This window comes from Bison bison, unplaced genomic scaffold (genome assembly GCF_000754665.1).
Source record: "Bison bison bison isolate TAMUID 2011002044 unplaced genomic scaffold, Bison_UMD1.0 scf7180017864381, whole genome shotgun sequence".
Taxonomy (NCBI): Eukaryota; Metazoa; Chordata; class Mammalia; order Artiodactyla; family Bovidae; genus Bison; species Bison bison.
In genome coordinates, this window is record NW_011494953.1 from 2715386 (window position 1) to 2738849 (window position 23464).

Genomic DNA, 23464 nt, shown 5'->3' on the forward strand with positions numbered 1-23464 from the left:
TTTATTCCAAACTAAAAATACATGTTTTCCCCATGATCGCTAATTAAGAAAACCTTATTCTAAACAGTCATTCAACTGTTTACTTGGCACATCTCCCTCTTGTTCAGTCTGCTCAGTCGTGTCCGACTCTTTGCGACCCTGTGGACTGCAGCGTGCCAGGCTTCCCTGTCCTTCACATCTCCCTCTGGTTGCTTTTAATTTACAACAAAGCAAGTCCAGGATGATGACCTCTCCACAACCTCTCTCTCTCCACCCATATTCCCACTCTCTTTTTAAAAAAAAGCTCCAAGAAATCCCAGCAATGAAACACTTTCTAAAGTGTCTAGGCAAAAGGAGCAGGCATGGTGGGAGAGAGAAGAGTAAGGTGACGAAGATCTGGCCAGAATCTCGGGTTCCTTACGTTATGGCACTGGTTGTCCTTATCCCCTCTGCCAACACACTGAGCACCTGTAAAGCACAAAAGCTCTACACAAGACCTGATCTTAGAAAACAGTGTACGCATCCCAAATCAGATGGATAAAAACTATACAACACCCTCAGCCTTCATCTCTCCTGTATTTTCTTGCATATGAGTGGATACCATGTAAGTTCCACAGAAAGGCACACTTAGCAAACTCAACAAAATTTTATAAAGTTAAAAAGTTTAACATATACACAATGGAGTATTACTCAGCCATTAAAAAGAATATATTTGAATCAGTTCTAATGAGGTGGATGAAACTGGAGCCTATTATACAGAGTGAAGTAAACCAGAAAGAAAAACACCAATACAGCATACTAACACATATATATGGAATTTAGAAAGATGGTAACGATAACCCTGTATGTGAGACAGTAAAAGAGACACAGATGTATAGAACAGTCTTTTGGACTCTGTGGGAGAGGCAAGGGTGGGATGATTTGGGAGAAAGGCATTGAAACATGTATATCATATGTGAAACGAGTCGCCAGTCCAGGCTTGATGCAGGATACAGGATGCTCGGGGCTGGTGCACTGGGATGACCCAGAGGGATGGGATGGGGAGGGAGGTGGGAGGGGGTTCAGGACGGGGAACACGTGTACACCCGTGGGGGATTCATGTCAATGTATGGCAAAACCAATACAATATTGTAAAGTAATTAGCCTCCAATTAAAATAAATAAATTTATATTTTTAAAAAAGTTGATATTAAAGCTTGACATTACATAAATAAATGTTTGAAAGCAAGTTGTTCTGACAGCAGACTACCCTCCTCATTGCAATTTCATAAAATCTAGCCAAAGCGAAGTTGGTATCTCGAGACCAGACTGTTTCCTAACCCCATGGGCCTCTTTTCTGGCCACTTTCCAGCATCGAAGAGGTGCAGCTGGAGGATTTGGGATCTACATACACTTCTCGCACACGAACAAGTTTTCTTTCCTTTCCAGTTTTTAAAAATTCTATTTTAGCTTCTTAAACGGGCATCTGGGCTATGGACACACAGTGGATGCAAATTTACTTAGGTGATTTCTTCTCAGGGAAATTAACTCAGGAGAGTGGGGAGTGCCTGCCTGTTCCTTTGGGAGCAGAGTATATTTCTTTGTCTTCCCCAAAGCTTACATCTAATCCCTCCTCCCAATTAGGTTTCTTCCCTAATGGGTACACATCATAATCTAAGGCAAAGTTTCAGGTCACTTGATGGTACAACTATTAAAGGCTCTGGGTATGTACATATTAGAAATATTATTTCAAAATCTTCTGATAGAAAGTCAGTTATTTAAAAAACAATCGGTCCATAACATCCACCTTTCTTTTACCACTATGCTTCAAGCAATGATGTGAGCTGAGAAATCTGCTCCTTATTATTTTGGACCCTCAGAAGACGTGTTCCCTAAATTTGGCTTCAAATTTTCCAGTTGCATAGAGAGCTTTCCTGAGCCCAAGTTGTAGCCTATAGCATTGTACCCTGCTATAATTTTCTTCTTTAGGACATTCTTAATTTTTACACAATGTTTGTCCTCTGTATTTTTTTTTAAGAGGAAAAAGATGAACACAGTACAAGTTGTGGCCCTTGCACATTAAGTTGAAACAGTTTCCATGGAAACTCCAGTATGAGGCTCTGCGGTCCCTACTGCCCCAGTCACTTCTGTCTCTCTCTCTTCCATCTCCCGCTCCGTGACTACTACAGCATCTACCTCAGCCACCTCTTCAACCATGGCAAAATCAACTCCATTGGGCTGTTGTCGGGCCATGGCCTCCAGTCTGAGACGGTACTGTTCTGCCTCCTGCTCTTTCTTTAGGAGCTGGTGTCGGTACTCCTGGGCTCTTCGATTAGCCTCCTGGAGGCGCTGCTGAAGTAGCTCTCTCTCAGTGCCTTCCTGTAAAAGTAAGCCACACAGATGAGGATTCCTAAGAGCAGACAAAAAGACAAGGGTTCAGGCCTTGAGAAGTCTGGCTTTTGAGTCTTTGCCTTCTCTCCACCACTGCTAAAAATATTACCTTGCTTTCTTCCACACTGTTTGTCATCTCTTCTATCCTTGGTTTCTTAGTCAGTGGCAATTTCTCTGCTTCTTCTGCCTCTTCCTCAATGACAGTCTCCTCTGCAACCTGACCAGCAGGTACAGTTAGAACTATAAGCCAAAGGACACCAATTGGAGGTGATGAATACATAGTAAAACAAAGAGATTTTGCTTACTTTGAATCAGAAAACAAACTAAAACATATTCTCTGATATCTTACTGTTCATATCTCTTCGGATTTTAGAATCAACGGTAAGGCATGGCTTTGTAGAGAGAAACCAAAAAGATTAGAGGCACTAAGAAGACTTCAGAGGGACTTCCCTGGTGGTTAAGAATCCTTCTTGCAATGCAGGGGATACAGGTTTGAGCTCTCTTTAGGACACGAAGATCCCATATGACCTGGAGCAACTAAGCCTACATGTGGCAACTAGTGAAGCCCGTGTGCTCTGGAGCCTGAATATCACAATTACTAAGCCTGCACGCTACAACTAGAGAGTTGGTGCACCACAACTAAATATCTTGCATGATGTAATGAAGACCCTATGTGCCACAACTAAGACCAGAGCCAAATACACATTTTTTAAAAACAGAAAGATAAAGACGACTTCAGAAAGGAAGGGCAATGGTTTGCAGGTTTGGAAGCCATGCAGTTAAGACCCAACTCTGAAGCTTTTATATAAAAGTGTCTGACTATAAATCAGAAGGTGTGACCACTTAGCTTGCAATTCTGGAGGAATAACTTATCTAAAGTAGGTATAATGTCTTAAATAAGAATTTTAAGAAAACTTTCATGAAAGCAGTTTACCATCAGCTATATCTAATTTAACTATTTCTCTTCTCATAGATAAGTGAGAAAAGGGTCAACACATATGCATACAACACACAAGATGTACTGCACACCTATTAGAATGGCTAAAATTTTAAAAACAGTGATAACACCCAACACCCAATTCTGGCAAGAATGTGGAGAAACTGGATTATTCATAAATTGCTGGTGAAAATGTTCAGTTTTGTAAAAAAAAAAAATTTTTTTTTTTCACTGTAGAAAAAAAATTTGTTTTTACAGAACTGAACATGTATTTACCATATGACCCAGAAACTGTACTTTTGGACATTTACCCCAGAAAACGAAAATTTATGTTCCTATAAAGCCTGTACATGATGAGTCATAACAGCTTTATTCATATATAGCTAAAAGCTGGAGACAACTTAAGTAGTTAAGTGATTAAATAAAGTATGGTACATCCATACCATGGAATACTACTCAGCAATAAAAAGAAATGAACTACTGATACAAACATCAACTGGATAGACCTTCAGGGAATTATGCTGAGGGAAAAAAACCCTATTGCAAAAGCTATATACTATATGATTCCATTTCTATAACATTCTTGAAATGACGAAAGTATAATGATAGAGAACAGATGAATTAGTGGTCACCAATGGTTAGGAATGGGGTGGGAAGGGAAGTGGCTGTAGATATAGAGTAGCACAAGGAATCCCTGTGATAGAATTACTTTCTATCTCAACTGTGGTGGTGCACATACAGTAAATTGCACAGAACACAAACTCACAAATGAAGGCAGAGAAAACTGCAAAAAAAATTTCAATAAGGTTGGTGGGTTGTACCAAGGTAAATTTCCTGTCTGTAATATTGCAGTATTTGTATATTATACAAAATAGTACAGTAGGCTTCCCAGGTGGCACTAGCGGTAAAGAACCTGCCTGCCAATGCAGCAGACATAAGTGACATGGGTTCAATCCCTGGATCCGGAGGATCCCCTGGAGGGCATGGCAACCCATACCAGCATTCTTGCCTGGAGAATCCCATGGACAGAGGAGCATGGCAGGCTACAGTCCGTGGAGTCGCAAAGAGTTGAATTATGAGTGAAGCGACTTAGCACACATGCACAAAATAGTACAAAATATTTGTACTATTATTCAAAATGCTATCACTTGGGGAAACTGAGTGATAGATATATGGGATCTTTCTATATTATTTCTTACAACTGTACATGAATTATCATGTACAATTACATGTACAATTATCTCAAAATTAAAAGTTAAAATTATATTTAGGTTTTAGGATGCATTATGATTTTCGTTTAAAGCAAAAATTGATAGCATCAATTGATAGCAGTAGAAAGCAGCTTAGATATCTGCTAAGTGGAAATGGAAGTTTTGTCTGGAATTTAAAATTTCTTACAGTTAATTCACAAAATTTTGGCTTTCCTTCTTTGAGCCTGGTTAAATGCATCTGTAAAAAGTAGTGCAGTTTATCCAGGCAAAACCTTGAAAAAAATTCCCCCCCTAGGACTTTCCCAGTGGTCTGGTGGTTAAAACTCTATGCTCCCAATGCAAGGGGCACGGGTTCAATCCTTGGTCAGGGAACTAAGATCCCGCAAGCCAGAGGACTTTAAATTTTTATTTTTTTCCCTTAAAACAACTTCAATCTTAAAAAAGCAAAAAAAAAAAACAAAAAACCCCAAAAACACCGTTCTCATTTACTTAATTCTAAGTAGTCTCTCACCTACTCTGTGAGCTCCCCCAAACTTTAAGTGATAATGTCCACAAAAACATCAGTAGTATATTTCCAAATAAAATTCCAAGAACTTATGATACCAAAGCTTGGATTATAAAGGTTTAATTCCTACTCTTTCTTCCCATACTGCAAAGATCCATCAATTCAAATAATTTAAAAATTATAGAATCCTCATAATTATTTAGGCCAACTCAAATTGCTGATGACACAAAAGGCAATGATACCAACCCTCCTTTTTCAACCTCTAGTATTTCTGAGGAATGAAGTTGTAACGTTAGTTTCTCTTTTTTAAAAAAAAATTTTACTTAAGTATTTTTTAATAACTAATACATTCAGATGGTTCAAAGATTAAAAGCTATAAAAGCATATACACTTAAAAGCTTCTCATCCATCTCTAGCTGCCCAGGTGCCCTGCCAGAAGGGAACCAATGTTAAATGTTATTTCTGAATGTTCTTCCAGAGATAGTCTAAGTCTACAAATATATTAGCAACTATATATATAAACTTATCCCTTTAAAACATACAGTGTAGCATACTCTACACACTACCTGTATCTTACTCTTGTCACTTAAGGTATTTTGGAGATCAGACCATACTGGTATATAAGAATCCTCTTCATTGTTTTTAATAGCTGCATAGTATTCCATTGCATGAGTAGGGTATACCATAATTTATTTATCAAGTTCCATTAATGACTTCTACTTAGGTTCTTTTTAATCTGATGATTACAAATAATGCTGTAACAAATAGTATATAGGTCATTTCTGTGTGTGTGAATATAAATTCATAGAAAAATAACTTTTTAACCAGAAGGTATGTGCAGCTTCAATACTGATGCATGTTGACAATTTGCTCTTTAGAGGATGCATTCACACTCTTACCAGTGATTTATAAGAGTGCCTGTTTCCCCATACCCTTGACAGCATCATGCTTTAATGGTATATTGGTGCAGTATTTATATTTCTCTTGCCATAAATGAAATAAATTTTCCTATTTTTAAGAACCATCAGTATTTTCTGTGAACTACTAGTTTGCAATACTTGCTCTTTTTTCTATCAGATTATTGGTTTTACTCACATATTTTATATATATTAGGAGAATTTGTGGCATCACACTCCAGTACTCTTGCCTGAAAATCCCATGGATGGAGGAGCCTGGTAAGCTACAGTTCATGGGGTCGTGAAGAGTCGGACACGACTGAGCGACTTCACTTTCACTTTTCACTTTCATGCATTGGAGAAGGAAATGGCAACCCACTCCAGTGTTCTTGCCTGGAGAATCCCAGGGACGGGGGAGCCTGGTGGGCTGCCATCTATGAGGTCGCACAGAGTTGGACACGACTGAATCGACTTAGCAGCAGCAGCAGCAGGAGAATTTGACTTGGTTTTTCGGGTTTTTTTTTTTTCTTTTTCAGAGCTTCTTTGCCCCATCTAGGATATGGCATTCTCCATTTCCCCCTAACTTGCCCTAATGCTTCGTTTTTAGAGGTGTGTTGAGTGTCTAAAATATCTTTTAATAGGACAACTCACCTTGCTGTCCATCTTGCACAGTCACAATAAATGGCTGGCCAATGCCTCCAGCAGGGATTGCAGTTTGGATATTACCCAGAGGGATTCCATCGGTCACTATGGTGATGACCCTCTGGCCTCCACTCCCCACCACTTGCTGGATTGATGAATCAACAGAATTGCCCTCTATGATTTCTTCTGAATTAGCTAGAGATGACAAAAGTAAATATAAAACTACAGCTTAAAAAATTAGGAGTAATTTCAGCCTCCTTGAAATTGATAATATCAGGAATAGAAAAACTTGAAATGCATTAGAACAGTATTTTCTAAAATGTCTTCACTGACATGTTAGCTTTCACCAGACAGGTTCTATATACAAACACATTTTCAAAATGTTAGTTTAAATATGCTTAAATTTGTTTTTATTTTGCAGTAAGTATCAGAGACCCTAATAGACAAATGAGCATTGTGACTCTCTAATAGAAAATAAGATATGCTGAGTTTCCCCAACATACTTGATCTTGGGACTCTTTTTTTCAGGAAGTATCTTGAAAGTCTAAATAAATCTATAGAGCCTAGAACTATAACTATAAATTAAAGTAGACCTATTTCTATAAGAAATAAAGGCATTTAATAGAGAATTAACAAAATAACATGTCAAGAAGTCAAAACACTGAAGAAGTTTGACAGACAAAAACAGGTGGCTTCTCCCATCTGATTGATCAACAATAACATTAATAGCAACGAACACTATTTACTATGGGCCAGGCACTTTTCTATTAATAAGAACTTTACATGTATCACATTGAATAAAGATTTTCACTTTGGTTAGTCAATATCCCCAGTAACTATTAGGGGAAACAGCTCCTACTACTATGAAATTTCTGTATCTAAAGAGTCACAAGGAGAAGTTTGCAACAGGGGCAGGAACTATCCATATGAGATGCGTTCAGGCAGTTCAATGGAAATAGAGCATTCACACCTCTTAGAAGCAAAGAACAGTTAAATGTTAGAGCTGAAAGGACCCTGATAGATAATCTAATCCAACTACCATGTTAGAGATGAGGAGACAGACCTGAAGAAGTCAAATGATTTATCCAACATCAAAGAGCAAATTAGAAAAATTAACAAGCACAAGTTTAATATGTTGCTTTTTCCTCTGCCATGCTGCTCATTCATACACATCTGAGTAGAGATCGTTATGATTGCTACCAGTTGGAAAAATAGAATTAGAGGAATGTTCTCAGCATCTAAATGTCTATGGCAGAAAGAAATCAACAATCTGCTTTCATTTATGATGGAGCAGATTGCCAGAGGGCTCCAGAAAGATTCCTAGATGACTATTTACCCCTATCTATAACTATTTGCCTCCTACCTATATGAAGTCTTAAACCTTTTCCCTGGAGGCCACTAGCTCTGGCTAAGGGACATGAAACCTTTCTGTTTTAAAATCAGAAGGCACTATACAGGATTTATCTCCACAAATCCACTGGGAATGCCAAAGTAACATCTCCAGTGAAATGAAGCATGCCAACCTGGGGTACACAGGATGGAACAATGAGCGAGGCAGCAGTCCCATGTATTTTGATGCTTTAATACAAGGTATCTAGGCTGCTATTTTGAATCATTCTATGATAGTATCAGTCAAAACACAACATAGAGTATTTCCAAAACTCTGCTATATAAGACGAAACATTTCAATCTGATGTAACTCGAGTCAGTGCAAACAAACTTGAAGCTGCAAGAATACAAAGGAGTAACTTACTCATTCTCTGACATTATTCAGCTGACTGATTGTATCACTTAGTGATTTTTCATCCTGATGCTCAGTGACTCTACATCCCTTTATCCTAGTTGTCTCTAACCATAATTCTTTAACATTTCACGGAAAAGTAAATCTGCTGGAGAGTTGAAAACAAAAGAAGAAATGGTGATTCACCCAGCAGATATCCCTTACCTACCTGTGGCTCTGTGTGAGTTGGAGAGGGGGGCTGATGCCTCAGCAAGAGCTGCAAGGGTGGCCAGCACTGAGGTGGTAGAATTTGAGAAGTGTACTGTTGAGGAGGCATGGGGGTCACCTATTTTGGTAAAAAAGGCAAATGAGGTCCAGTGGAGAGAATAGAGATGAACTAAAATAGCTTATTAAATCAAAATCTCAGCTTTTCCTTAATCTTGCTTTCTAATACAAACTTATATAAACTGATTTTCATGGTGTTAAAACTCTTAAGGTTTAAAGTTTTCCCTTTAAAGCGGATTAAGATAATATGCTTGGTATAGGGCCATTACATTCTCTTCATCTGATCATTCTCTTGGCACTGTCAAGGCTGAGCATCAGCAGCTAACACACTAAGAGTTCCAACCACTCCCAAGGCTGGCTGTTCAGAGCCCTTCTTGGCAGCAGGCAGTAAGCATACAGAGCATGCCGCACCCCAAGCTAGGCAGTGGTGAGGGAATAGGCCCCTCCTGGGCTTTAGTCAGTCACGCCTCTTCTCTTCACCAGAGGTGAGAAGACTAGGACTGACCTCAAGGGCAAGGACAGTTAAAAACATGCAGTTTCACATTTTGAATGTCAAAGGACAGTACAATAATTGATGCTAAAAAATAACAATTACTTAGTTATGTCATGATGTGCTATTTAAAAAAACTTCGTTCATAACCTTTTCCTTTATGTATGTAATATACTTACAGCTAAGTTCGAAGAGGGAAGTGCATTAGATCTGGCAACAGGCATGCCTAATTTTATGAACCGGAAGTATTACTCAACACTTTTGCATAAATCCAACTTTAATAACATGAATTGCACTTCCCCAGGTCTTTCACTATAATTTCAGAAATAACTTATTGTACCAATCACAAATTAATTGCCGCTTGGCGCCAAATCCACCCTTCTTTGCCTTGTGATACTGAAGCTAATCCTATAAATATTTCCTGTCATCTGGCAGGAGATTAAGTTTTATCACATAGAAGTGACTGCTCCCCATACTGGCTATTCCTATATTCTTTAGAGTTCTCCTCACCTTTTAATAGTTATCCATTGTTACTAACAAGTTTTTAGAAATTAAGTTTATTAATTATATATTTATTATATATATTTATTGTATATACATAAGTATTTCTTACATATGTATAATAAAATTATGTATAATTAAAATATACCACACATGATTTTGTCTCCTGAATGAAATGGACTGATACACTTATCTTTTAAAAAAAAAAAAATTAGTTACTTTTATTTATTTTGGCTGGGCTGGGTGTTCATTGCGACATAGGCTTTCTTCTGGTTTCAGGGAGCAGGGGCTCCTCTCTAGCTGTGGGGCATGGGCTTCTCATTGTGGTGGCTTCTCTAGTTGTGGAGCATGGGCTCTAGGGCGTGAGGCTTCCACAGTTGCAATTGCTGGGCTCGCGACCACAGGCTCAATCAGTTGTGGGGCACGGGCTTACTCTGTGCCATGTACAAACCTGTATCTCCCGCACTGGCAGGCAGACTCTTTACCTCTGAACCACCAGGGAAGCCCTAAATGTACTCTTACTTTTTGTTTTCTCAATAATATACCTTAAAAAAAGTCAGTTATCTGTAAAATACTTTCAAAGCTTTTGGATAATGACTGTGGGAGTGAAGATAAGGGTGGAGAAAATAATGATATGCTTATTTCAATTCTCTCATACTCAAGGAACCCAGTGAAACACAGTGCGTGACCTCTAGAAAGAGCTTGTGTCAATCTAATGACCTTGTAAGAGCAAGATTAGCTATAGCTTATACTCTAATTTTCCTGCTTAGTTCATGTTTTTCTTATCACTCAGACTATCATACCAAGTGCTGACATAAGAACTCACAAATGAAACAAACAAGGAACAAGCAAGTTTTAGACACATCCCTCATGGAGGTTGGAATATATGTGACAGTAAGTCATTAACAATAAAAAATACACTGCTATTATTTTATCACAGTTAAACACACACAGACAAACACACAAACAAGGCTGTTACACTTGAAGTTCAAGTAGGACAAATCAGGTAGGCCACCAAGCTAAAGGAGGCTACTTGTGTAGACTGCTTCATGAGAGAGGCGTTATATACTTTTTAGCATACGATGATTCCAACCTAAGGGTATTTGTTCTCCCTCTAATTCAAACATAATGACTCACCCAACTTCTCTTCAATAACAAGATGAAGAAAGAACATTTGTGAAAAATTAGGTTTAGTATTCTGATAGAATACTAAATTGAAAAGTTGAAACTGAAAAGAAATGATACAAATGATCTCTTTAGACTTATCCCAGAGAGTTCTGGAAAAATAAAGTACCTTATTGTTAAACAATGCTAATTGCTTCGTTTTAATACAAGACCCCCATCAATAAAGTGAAATGTGCATGGCTGCTGGAAGGAAAATGGCATTGTTAGTGACAATTTGTTACCTACTCAGAATGTGGCTTATATAAATAAACTCTTCAGATCAGGATTAGGGGCATGTGCTATGGTTGGCTAGGCAGTCTCACCAAGTCAGTGAAAACTGGTGGTGGTGGTTTAGTCGCTAAGATTCAGAAAAATTAAGTAATTTGCCCAGGGTCATGCAGCTAGTGAATCTCAAGAGCCCAGATTAGAACCTATGTCAGATTCCAAAGCCTGTACTCTTTATGAACCAATACAAGGCAATTCGTACTTGACTTTGGAGTGCATCTTATGATTCTACAGAAAAAGGAAATTTATCTTCATAACTCTGTTTGCCCTGATTAATATTTAAGTTAAGTCTGCCTTCTCCAGTCACTGCAGTTTGATGGTGGCACTGATGATAACTGATATCTTTAGTCACAAATGGAAAATTGAAAGCAATCTTTACAGTCTGGATTTTGGTATCAAAAATATCCACCAAAATGACAATCCTGGGATACTTACAGTTAATTCTTATAAAAAAAAATTTATGTATTTATTTTATTTTGGGCTGTGGTGGGTCTTTGTTGTGTGTTCGGGCTTTTCTCCAGTTGAGGCAAGCAGGGGCTACTCTTCGTCGAAGTGCACAGGCTTCTCACTGTGGTGGTTTTTCTTGTCTCAAAGTATAGGTGCTAAGTGTGTGGGCTTCAGTAGTTGCAGTGTTTGGGCTCAGTAGTTGTGACTCCTGGGCTCTAAAGCACTGGCTCAGTAGCTGTGGTGCACAGGCTCAGTTGCTCCACAGCAAGTAGGATCTTCCTGAACTGGTGTTGCTTGCATTGCAAGGCAGATTCTTAACCACTAGACCACCAGGGAAGCCCACTTTCAGTTAATTCCTAAAAATATTGTTGGATGATGGGAAACAAGAGGGCTTCTCCACCATTCAGGAAAAGAAAATCTTTAAACCCAGTTCAACAACACAACCTGAATTTGACTTAGAACTTTTCTCCTTTCTTTTATCTGCACTGATAGGCCAATCCCCTCAAGGGAAACAGCTAGGTAGAACTGCTTCATGAGTAGGATGACACCGGAGAGATCAGCTCTAATTATGAGAGGGTTCAGCAATTTCAATTTGCTGCTGTCAGCATACAGAAGAGAAAAAAGGAGTAGGTTTGCCAGAAGCAACATGACAAGCATGATATAGGTCCACAGGAACCAAGGCTAAGAATCCTTATGCTGCATGCCTTCAACTTTGTTTATCATTTCAGGTAAGAGTCTGGAGAATTTCAGTAGTTAGACTAAAGACTTAATTCTAGCCCATGTTGTAAACATATTACTTTATTGGCTTCTAAAAACTTTTGAATTAAAAAAACACTTGCTCTAATCAGTGCGGCATGAACCACAACAAACCCAAATGGCTGTGAATATTCTGATTACATGTATACATATATTTAAGATAAACTTTTTGAATCATCCAGCTGAAAACTAAAGCATAGCAATTTTAAATGACAGTTGATAGCTTATAAAATGAAGGGCACTACTGCCCCCTTGTGGGCCTGAGAGAGTCAACCTTCACTGAGAAGTTACATTTTCATTCAACATTAGCTATTACTGAAGCCCTGCTATAAAATGGGTACTGAAATACAAAATCTCAGTCTCACCACAACCTCATGAAGTAGATTATTATATTCTAATTTAATATATAAGTACAGAAGGCTTAGGGAAGTAAGTAGTATTTCTAAGGTCAAGTATCTTGCTGCTGCTAAGTATCTTAGCCAATTAATAAATCAGTATTTGAAAGCAGTTCTGGAATGCAAAAACCTTTGTATACTGTGTATCTATTCTTTCTAGTTTATACTGCCTCTCAATAATAATACATCAGTCAAGATCTTCCTCTGATATTTTACAAACAACTATGAATGCAGTTGCAATTTTTAAATGAAAATCAGAAAAAGAAAAAGAAACCCAGGGTCAGTAGGAACATTTATTTAAATGAAGACATAATCTCCTCATTGTAAAAAAATATCTGTAAGGAGATGTTGAAAATAAACTTGATTTGTTCTTTTTTATTTAAAAAAATTTATTATAGTTGATTTACAATGTTGTACTAGTTTCTGCTGTACAGCAAAATTAGATTTGCTCCTTTCTAGATAGATTTTTTATTTTTATTTAAAACATAAATACTGTGTACTGGTGGTACAGTAGATAAGACTCTGCCTTCCAATGCAGGGGACGCGGTTTGATCCTGGGTCCAGGAGGATCCCACATGCTGCAGAGCAACCAAGCCTACTAAGCTAGTGCTCTAGAGCCCACGAGCTGCAACTACGGAGCCCACACGCAGCAAGTGCTGAAGCCCACACACCTAGAGCCTGCGCTCCTCAATAAGAGAAACCACCACAACGAGAGCCTGTGCACCCAACTAAGAGAAGCCCCCACCTGCCACAACTAGAGAAAGCCTGAGCAGCAACAAGGACCCAGAGCAGCCAAAAATGAATAAATTAAAACAAATACATACAAGTGTCAAAAGAGCAACACCAAGGGCGTTTCTTCGCTATATTGTTGTTTTATATGTTCTCAAGAACAAATCAGGACTCTTCAACTTTAGTCGAATAACCATACTCACCTCTTTTATATCAGCATCCAACAACCATTTATGTTTATTTTCTTATTTGTTACTGATTTAGACTATAAATATTTAACTATTTTCCTTAGCAGTACCATATTAAAGCACCTTATATTTTCATTTTGGGGTCAGACATAACCCTTCAACAGATTAATCTGTAGGATATTTTACTTTTAACACAGTCAAGCATTTATGTATAATCCTAAAGTATGATCTTCCCTTCCTCCAGAAAGAATAAAGCATTAGCTTTAAAATCTATTATAAATCTTCCATTTGGGGAATATTTTAATAAAGGAGGGGATATCAGACAGAGTATCTATTCATCTTATTAAAAAAACCTGTAATTCGGGTTCATTTTAAGTCTAAAATAAATGTCACATTATCAGAACATCACCTGAGGTTGTCTTGGTGCTGGCTGAAGAAACAAGGCTTGTGAGGTTGACAACTTCTCCTGACGTGAAGATGAATGGGGTAGCCATAGTCACAGGGTTGGCTCTCTCGGGATTAGCATTCACCTGATTCTGCATTGCTTCCTATAAAACAACACAAGATATTTCAAAGTAACAACACTTACTAACTAGCCTCAGTTATATAGTTACTGAACAGCCATGCCCCCTCCCCCCGTCAATGCTCTGTCAGGCAGATCTAGTTCCAGCACACAATGTCCTAGGGACCTCAGAGTTCTCATTATCACCACTGTTTTTTTCTCAGACCAGGGCAACAGAGAGCTTAGGTTGCTTTCCCTATTACTTCTACCTTAAAAAAAAAAAGGTGTATATTTGCAAAGACTTTTAGACAATTCACTTAACCTCTCTGGACCTGGCTTTTAATTTGAAAAATAAAAGGGGTAGCCTAAAAAGGAATTTCCAGCACTAATATTCTATGATCAATTATGTATAAACATGGTGCTAGCTGAAGATCCCTGCAGAGAATCTACAGAGAACAATATTCTCCAGAGTTTTGTCCAACTACTTATTCCATTCTGCCACTGAAGAAATCCCTAAGAGAATATATAACAAACAATCAAATGAGCACCAGATTTTAAAGGCTATTTTCATACACTGCATTTTTGCTTTCAGGGATATCTGCACAATTTTGGTATAAAGATGCTTATCTCTATTTTATTTCGTTGGCTATTTTTTTTTTAACACACAACTATCCCTTTGCTACGAGTTTCAAGCAGATTATCCATTCTCTGGTTACCGTAAAATTCCTTCTTGAACCTGCCCCTTCTATCCTCCATATCACTTCCTTAATTCTAGCCCTCATTGACTCTTGCCTGGCCTAATGAAAGTCACTAGACGGTAAAGAAATCTGCCTGCAATGCGGGACACACAGATTTGATCCCTGGGTTGGGAAGATCCTCTGGAGAATGGAATGGCAATCCACTCCAGTATTCTTGCCTGGAGAGTCCTGGAGACATAAGAGCCTGGTGGGCTACAGTCTGTGGGGTCACAAAGAGTCAGACACGACTGAGCGACTAACACTACTACTACTACTATACGGTCTTTAGCATTGTCTTCTCTCTCAGGTCTGTGTACCGCACTTCAAATAATTACCTTTTTAAAAAACTTTCTCATATCAATCCTATATTTAAAAGCTTCTATTGAAACATCACAAAATGGCCCATACTCTTGCACACCCCTATGTTCAGAACTCTGCCTTTCAAGTCTTAGCTCCTGCCACTCCTAAACTCTGCTTCTCTTGACCAATCTCTAGGCATAGAACTATTAATACGTACTCTTTCCTGATCATTCCATGCCCTTTCACACTTCTGTGTCTTTGATTTGCTTTTTCTAGCCTAGAGTATCATTTTCTCACATCTCTGCCTAATGCTCCTTCAAAACTCAGTTCAGAGTCTACATATACTTTGATCGTTGCCTTAAGCATGATCAAAACTCCCTCGTAACACCTACCAGGTATCTGTTTATCATCATAGTGTTACATCAGTATAGTACTGTACTGCTTTATATTTTCTCTTTACCTTCATTATGCTGTAAACACTCCAAGGACAGGGCTATGCCCTATTAATCTTTGTATCACTCATCCTGTTATTTCTGATATATACATACTGGCTTAAGAAATCAATGGATGATACCATCACAGCTGATTTTTAATTCTGAGATAGTTTCCTTACGACTCAATATGCTTTAGAGCTATGTTCTATCTCACATCAGTTGATGTATGTTCATAAAACATAAAGAGGCTTTTCATATTATCCCAAGTCAAGCTTAATTAAAAAGGGAAATTTTCATGGAGAAAAAAAATTTCTAAAGCCACATAAATCTCATTTTTGTACTGGTCACAACATTGCTCTTCAATCACCACAGATAATTCAGGGGTTTATAGAATTTTTTTTTAAGATATTAATGACAATCACAAGATTGAGACATAATGAAAGTACTACTTTGATAAGATACAGAAAATTCAGTTTTGATTCAGCTCCTACGAAAAATCCTTAATTTCAGCTGAAGTATACTGTGGTGGTATAAAAAGAACAGGACCTGAAGGATGACCAGAATCTCAGCATTGTTCTTCTCCAGGGCTATGTCAAAAGCAGATTTATCAAACTTGCTGAAAGCATGGACATCAGCTCCATATTTGATAAGCAGCTCTACAACATCTCGATGGTGGTGCTCTGTGGCCCAGTGCAGAGCTGTCATCTTTAGCATGTCCTTGGCATTCACATCTGCACCATTCTGTCATAAAAAAGTAATTTTTTTCAAAGAGATACTGGTTATAGTAGCACAGGTGCAATATCCCATCACCAGATACTGAGGATTTCCATAGTGATTACACATACTCAAATTTAGAAAGGTTTAAGAAACATCAAAGGGAAAAACACGTCTAAAATTCTCCTGCATGCTGACAGACACAATGCCTTAAACGAGAGAGTCTTTTAAGGACATCACTGGGAAATTATAACAGATGGGAGAGAAAGGGGAAAAGAACAGATTTTTGTTGCATTTATTAACAGTAAGCTGAGTGCCTGAAACAGGCATAAGAGCAAAGAACACCTGCAGAAGAAGAATGAAGAAAAATCAATAGTCTGTTTCGCCTTCAAAAGATTAGAAAGTAAAATACTCATAGCTATGATGACTCTTGAAAGAGCTACAACTCAGTGCTATAAACTGTCCTAAAGTTAATCTTTTCCAACCTAGTTTCCTAATGCCTGTTTAAGTAAGAAAATAGAAAGGTTATTTGTCTTTTTTACAATATAGACCCGCCACTATTCTTGCTTTACCCTAACAAGTAGTTCCACGATGTGTGCATGTCCATCAGCTGCAGCCATGTGCAAAGGGGTCCTGTCCACTTTGGTCCGTGCATCCCTGCTAACTCCTGCTCGAAGGAGCACTTCTGCTGTGGAATAATGACCATACTGGGCTGCAAGGTGGAGGGGTGATGTTCCAAGCTGTGGGGAAATAATACTCATTTAATATCAACTGTGTGCAAAGTCCTAAATCGTTACTGGAGGGATACAAACGAAGAACAGGAGAAGCCTAGGTTCCTGTCCTTGGAGAGAGAATCTGGCTGGACAGATAAACTGAAGAAATGATTTAACTAAAATTAATATACTAATGGACAAATAAACATACTATCAATTAAATAAGTGCTAAGTATAATGGCTTTAAGTCAGGTGGACTTAACAAGTAAAATTCCATAAAGGGTATGATTTTAAACAGGGCTTAGAAGGTTAAAAAAATAGAAGAGAGCATGTTGAGTCAGGAACAAAGTGGGGGGATAGGCAGGTTCAAAACAATTCTTGAGAAAAGGGCAAAAACTAGAAAGTGACATGTGAAATTTAGGGTGCAAATCTAATTGGTTGAAATAGAAGTTTGTTACCACAGTAAAGCAAAGCAGAAAGACTGATGAGATGAAGAGCCAAAAGAAAAAAGATTAGCAATAGTGTGTCAATAGCAACAAACAAAGGCTGTATCATCTCAAAGTAAATCTTGTTACTATCAGAGTTATCTATCAGCATCCATTTGGTCAGAGATCTAGCCCTTTCCTTGGGTTATGCTCTTTAATTTAAAACCTATTTCATTTATTCTTTGCTTTTCATATATTCAGTCTCTCTGCCTGACTGGATTTAACTCACACTGTGCTTTTCAAGTCTATTTATAGAAATGTTAATCTCCTGGGTTTCCTTTCTTCCTTTTTGTGATGTGTTGGCCTCTAAAGTTATGAATTAATCACCTCAGAAGAGAGGACACCGCTTATTGAATTGTTAAAATTAGGCAATGCTAACAAAATCTATGACTACTGAGCAAGCCCGTGTTATAGACTAGACCCTGGACCTTCTGACACTCTGCTCTCCAAGCTGATTGTTCGAACTCATGAAATTACACCTTCCTCTTTAACGTTTTTTTAACAGTGAAAAAGGAAACAAAATAGCTAGGCTATTCGTTATTAATGAGGACATTTTAGAAAAAAGGAAACCAGGAGTTTATTAGTTTAGAAATGTACTCTTAGTATACTGATTTTGTTTAATTTCTAGCTAATTACAGAAGCCTATAACCCAAGTACACTCCAGAGAGAAGTAAACCTTTTAGAAAATACTCCAAAAAACATTATAGAAAATTACAAGTATATAATACCTTACAATTACCACCTATCTATCCACAGGAGATTCGTTCAATTTGGAAAACTAAAAGAAAAAGAAAACCATATATTCAGATGAGACAAAGATAATGAAACTCTTGTAGGGAGACTGAGGCAGAAAGACAATAAACAAAAATCAATTCAGACTATTTAGTCTTTAAGAAAAAGGCTACTAACAGCACACGCTGGGAATAATTAAGAAAGCTTACCCAGTCTGTGGTGAATGGAGCACCATTTGCCATCAATGTTCTCACTTCATCATCTTGGCCTTTTCTTGCTGCTTCTAGCAACCTCTTCCCTAAGTCCACCAAAGACATCTTTATACATAGGAACACAAATTTTCAGGAAGCTGTAACTCAAACACAAGGAAAGATGCCTGTAAAAATATTTTTAGAAGACCTCTTGTATTAGAATACATATTCTAATACAAGTAAGATACTTCTCAAGTGGACTATCTGATAAGGCACTTCTTTTCTACTTCAATACAAATTGTCAGGTATTTGCAAAGTTTCAGGCCCTAAACCGTAGTTCCCTCACTTTCAATCTCCAGTAAAATACTTTGAAAATACATGAAACACATTGCTGCCTTTCTAGCTTAAGGACTCAATAAAACAGCATTGCATCCCTTCGAAACAACCATGGGTAGAAATAATGTGTTACACAAAAATGAATAGACAAACCAAGGATATTGAGACTTGGGTATGTGGAGGACACTTTTTCAAAAATGAACAGAGATGTCACTGCACCTGTCAGAGGTGCCTCAGCAATACCTAGAGTTTTTTAAAGTCATCAGTTTGGCCAGATTATATACTTTGTTTAAAAGTACAGTTACGTCTAAAATCATTACAGTTTTTCACTTAATAATGCTGGCATTATTAAATTGTTGTGAAAGCTCACAGTAAAATAAAAGCATCTGAGTAGGAGAGTTTTTTCCTCGTAAAAGGCATACAGTCAACTCTGTCACTTCCCTGGTGGTGCAATGGATAAGAATCTGCCTGCCTATGCAGGGGACGTGGGTTTAATCCCTGGATTTGGGAAGATTTCACGTGCTGGGGAGTAACTAAGCCCATCCACCCGTGGGCTGGAGCACCCTGGAGCCTGGTCCACCTAGGAGAAGCCATCACAAAGAGAAACCCATGCACCATAACAAAGAGTAGCTCCTGTCTGCACAAGTGAAGAAAGCCCAAGTGTAGCAAAGAAGACCCAGCGCAGCCAAAAAAAAATGCTGCGTTAAACACATGAAATCAAAGGCAATAAATGATGGAGACTGTCTTAAAAAGCAACCAAAATGGCCATTTAAATTGATAGTTGTTGTAAAGTAAATAAGAAAGAGGCCTGGGCATAAATTCAGAGTTGCAGAGGATAATAAGTTCCTGTATGCGATGGAGAATTGTCTGAATGGTATATAATCACCACATATTACAAACTTTCCAACCAGTGAGGAAATGGCTGTTCTTGATAAATCTAATTTTTATTATCTATTTGCTTTCATCTTGTACTTTTTTTGTCTTAGTTGCTCTGTGGCATATGGAATCTTCCTGGACCAGGAATCAAACCCATGTCTCTTGTATTGACAGGCAAATTCTCAACCACTGGACCACCAAGGAAGTCCCTATAAACTTTTCTGATAAAATGGTGGTGATACTAATAACTGTGATTTTTAAATATTGTATAAAATACATCATTTGGATGATGGGCATTATTTGGTGAACCAATATTTTTCAAATGACCCATATATATCACAGAATTATGCTCAGGTAAAAAGTGTGATTCAAAGGAAAGCACATCAATGGGTTTTAAGGTAATCAAGTATAAAACATTCATTGACATGGTTTCAGATTCCTCACTGCAACTAACTTTTAAGAAATCACCTGCCACTTGTTGGGTTTTTGTGTAACATAGAAGAAGAATAATCACCATTACCTGAACAATCTATTAAAACACTCCTCTGGACTTCCCTGGTGGTCCAGTGGTTAAGAATCTGCCTGCCAATGTGTTATATCTATATATAAAAAAAGTATCGCCAAGCCCTAAACACTTCTATAGGAATTCCCTGGCCGTCCAGTGGTTAGGACTTGACACTATCACTGCTAGGGCTGGGTTCAATCCCTGGTCAGGCAACTAAGATCCTGCCTCAAGTCACACAGCACATTCCCTCACCTCCCCCTCAAAAAATGAAAAACAAAACAAAACCCAAAACACCTCTACGATAACTGATTACAAAGGGAAAGAAAGTCCTACACAGGAATGTTGAGAAATGTTGACATGCAGCAGATTAAATTCTCCTAATATTGAAATTTCAGCTCTATTCTCTACCACAAAAAAATATTCAGTCGTAGGCTGAGGTATCTGCTTAAGGAGATACCTAGTTTGCTTCACATTCCTGGGAAGCTGATACTTCTGGAAGACAAGATCCTTTAATTAAGTCGATTTTAATCCCACTGCAACTAGTGTCCTTAGCTCCTGAACTCTAACAAAATATTTTTGAGCCCTCAATTTTGTCCACTACAGTCTGCCTTCATATATATGTCAATTTTATCACTTTCAAATCATATTTATGAGTCTGTGTATCAGTACCTCTAAATGACAAGTGACTCAAATGTTTCATCCCATTGTTTAAACAGGCCACCAAAAACCTTATTTCTTATTATAAATTGTAAGTTAAACTTTGGGGTCAGAATGTGAATAGGCTGTTGCATTCATCATTTGATAGGAAAAAAAAAAGTTTCCTAGATATGTATTCAAGGTTCTTTTCTTCCCTTATTCTCACTCTTTGCTTTTAAGTTAAAAGTAAAATGTATTTTTAAAATAATGGCATTTTGGGGGCTCTATGTGTCATTCTCCCATATACCACCAGATGAGAGATGCAGCCTAAGGATAAGAGACAGTCTAGGTACTTCTGAGCTCCCTTGATTACTAAAAACAAAAGGAAAACATTCTCCCTTAGTGAATGTACCTCCACTTTCCCTACTGATCTAACTTGCCTCCCAGGATTTTGGAGATGAATAAAATAACAGAACATCCACTTCCCCTCCCAAACGAACACACAAGAATTTTCAATAAGTGTTTTTTAATAACTGATGAAGTGCTTGAGCTCTTCACAACAACGTACTCTATTACAAGAGAGTAATTTCGCCTGTTGATACAAAAATTTAGGTGGGGCACTTCTTTCACTGCTCTCAAAGCATATATGAACATAGATGCTTAAGAACATCTCTTGTGGACTGGGTGGATCAAATGGTACAATGAAAATACAGTCTCAGATGGCCAAAAATGTTAAGTTGCTGAAGGTAAATCATAGAATATTCTTTTCCATAGATGTTTTAAAAAGAGAGATGAGAGAGAAAGGTCCTTCTGGAAAGGGAGAAAAGAATGGGACGATGTCTGCGGGCTCAAGAAAATCTGTGAGAAAAGGAGAATGGTTAGGGAAGGAGAAATGGAATTGAAGAGTCCATGATCTGAAGACCTTTTTCTATTGCACACGTCCCCACTGCTCCGCCAGCTGTACAAACTGTGCAAGAACTGGAGGCGGAGCCCTCACTGCTCTTGCTCAGATTGCTGAGCTCATTCATAATCTTTAGGCTATTCCTGGGATCAGAGAGTTAGGGAATCCTTTTTCTCTTCAGTCTTTCTGCAAGAAGGATCGACTAGGGACAGGGAGCCAGGGTCTCAGCCTCGAGGTTAGCCCCCAGCCCGCGCGCCGCGCTGCCCCCTAGCGGTCACCTCTGTGGCCTTGGCTTCCCTCGGTCCAGCTCCCCAGCCCCAGGTCTTACACCCACCCCCTTCTTCACCTCCCAGTCCCCTCCCCTTCCTCCCGGCAGCATCCCCTTCCTCTCCTTCCCTCAGCCGCCCCCGCTCTGGCGAGGGGGCGCCGCTCTGACTGCACCGAGAAGTTCGGGGCCGAGCTGGGAAGCGGTGCAACTTTTCTCGGCAGTCTCCCTTCCAGCCCTGACGCCCCCTTGAGCCCACGCATCTCTTTTTCCCCCTCACCTCCTCGTCCGGGACGCTGCCGGCTGTGCTTTCACCGAGCCTGCCAGTTTTGTCCTGTTTCCTTTTCTAGTTAAGACTCCCTGTCAATGACGGTTACTTTTTGGCCTTTTCACATATGCATATTTTGGGGGCCTTTAACCCCCCCTCGTGAAGAAATGGAGGCAGCAAAATGGCGGACCCGGAAGTGAAGACTCGGCGAATATAATTTCTGGCGGAGGAATCTATGAAGAGAAAATGATAGGAAAACCGTATATGTATTCGAACAGGACGATGATGCGCCCCAGAGGTCACTGTCTATCCTCGGAAGGCCTTTTGAGGTAAAATAGTGTCTATTCGAGACGTTTTAGACAGGACTATTTAGCAAGGCGGAGGATTGTCGATTACGTGTCGTATAGGTCCGGCAGGGGACGGACCCGATGGTTTGTTTTGGCGCCAAGAACCTGGTGAAATCGGATTCTGCTCGTCTGTCCCGCTGTTTTTTGGGTGTTTTTAGGGAAGCCATGTTTCGCAGTCCCACCCTCGGGTGAAGATGTCTGGGACGTTGCAGGGTTTGCGCGTGAATTGAGCTCTTCTGCCGGACGGACATGTTTTCCGCTACAGCCTGAACGTAAGGATCCTAGAGCCAAGCGGTCAACAGTTATTTCTTGGTGGGGGCTTAGAAGAGGATGGAGCATGAATTGCAAATTCATTTAGGCACCTTACTTACCAGTTGATTCCCATCTCCACCTACCATTCGCCAGGAACTAAAGGACAGCGCGAAGCTGGGAAAGAAGACTTTTGAAAATAAATAGAAAAGGAGACATCACTGCTCCACTCTATTCGATTTTGGCTTGGTGGAGACCATCAACGCTTTTCAAAGCCTATGGGGAAGATTTACGTGCTTTTTAAAAAAAATTATTTACGTATAGATGATAGTGTGTTAATATCTGCTGTACTGTGTTAATATCTGCTGTACAGCAAAGTGATTCCGTTGTAACTATATATGCTTATATTCTTTTCTATTATGGATTATCACAACGTATTGAATATCGTTACCTGCGCTATACAGTAGGACCTGTTATCCATTCTGTATGTAATAATTTGTCATCTGCTAATCCCAAACTCCCAATCCATCCCTTTTCTCAATTTCCGTAGATCCTATTCATGTTCTTTAAAGGACTTCTTTGGCTTATTGCCCAAGTTGGTGTTTACAGCATCTTTGAGGGTCAAAATCAGTCTTGTTTATAACCTCTTCGGTGTCTCATACAGTAGGCACTCATAATCTACTTATAAATTACCCCAAATAGCTTTTTTTTTTTTAATGAAGTGACTTGTAAGTATAAGCATATAACATATTTGGGTTAAGTTGTTTGTTTTCT

General features: G+C 38.7%; 1 protein-coding gene across 2 annotated transcripts; it reads right to left on the minus strand.

Annotated features, from left to right (window-relative positions):
• Positions 1-1129: 1129 nt before the first annotated feature.
• Positions 1130-22263, minus strand: GABPB2 (GA binding protein transcription factor, beta subunit 2). Of its 2 annotated transcripts, XM_010857537.1 has the most exons (9): positions 22107-22263; positions 18326-18465; positions 16759-16926; positions 16019-16213; positions 13909-14047; positions 8489-8605; positions 6549-6734; positions 2458-2588; positions 1130-2336 (listed from the first exon to the last, which is right to left on the minus strand). In XM_010857537.1, exons 2-9 carry the CDS (start codon positions 18431-18433, stop codon positions 2037-2039), a joined length of 1344 nt encoding a protein of 447 aa, XP_010855839.1. In that variant the 5' UTR covers positions 18434-18465; positions 22107-22263; the 3' UTR covers positions 1130-2036. The 2 variants fall into 2 exon arrangements, with proteins under 2 accessions (XP_010855839.1, XP_010855840.1); XM_010857538.1 differs by lacking the exon at positions 8489-8605.
• Between the last annotated feature and the right edge of the window lie 1201 nt (positions 22264-23464).

Bases quoted from the DNA above. Each gene is read 5' to 3' on its own strand.
- GABPB2 (XM_010857537.1), bottom strand. From the start codon at position 18,433: ATGTCTTTGGTGGACTTAGGGAAGAGGTTGCTAGAAGCAGCAAGAAAA. The intron at 14,048-16,018 runs GTCCTGTTCTTT...GTTGTTTTATAG, and splicing joins AGATTCTGGTCATCCTTCAG to GAAGCAATGCAGAATCAGGT. The intron at 6,735-8,488 runs GTAGGTAAGGGA...TGTCATCTCTAG, and splicing joins CAACTCACACAGAGCCACAG to CTAATTCAGAAGAAATCATA.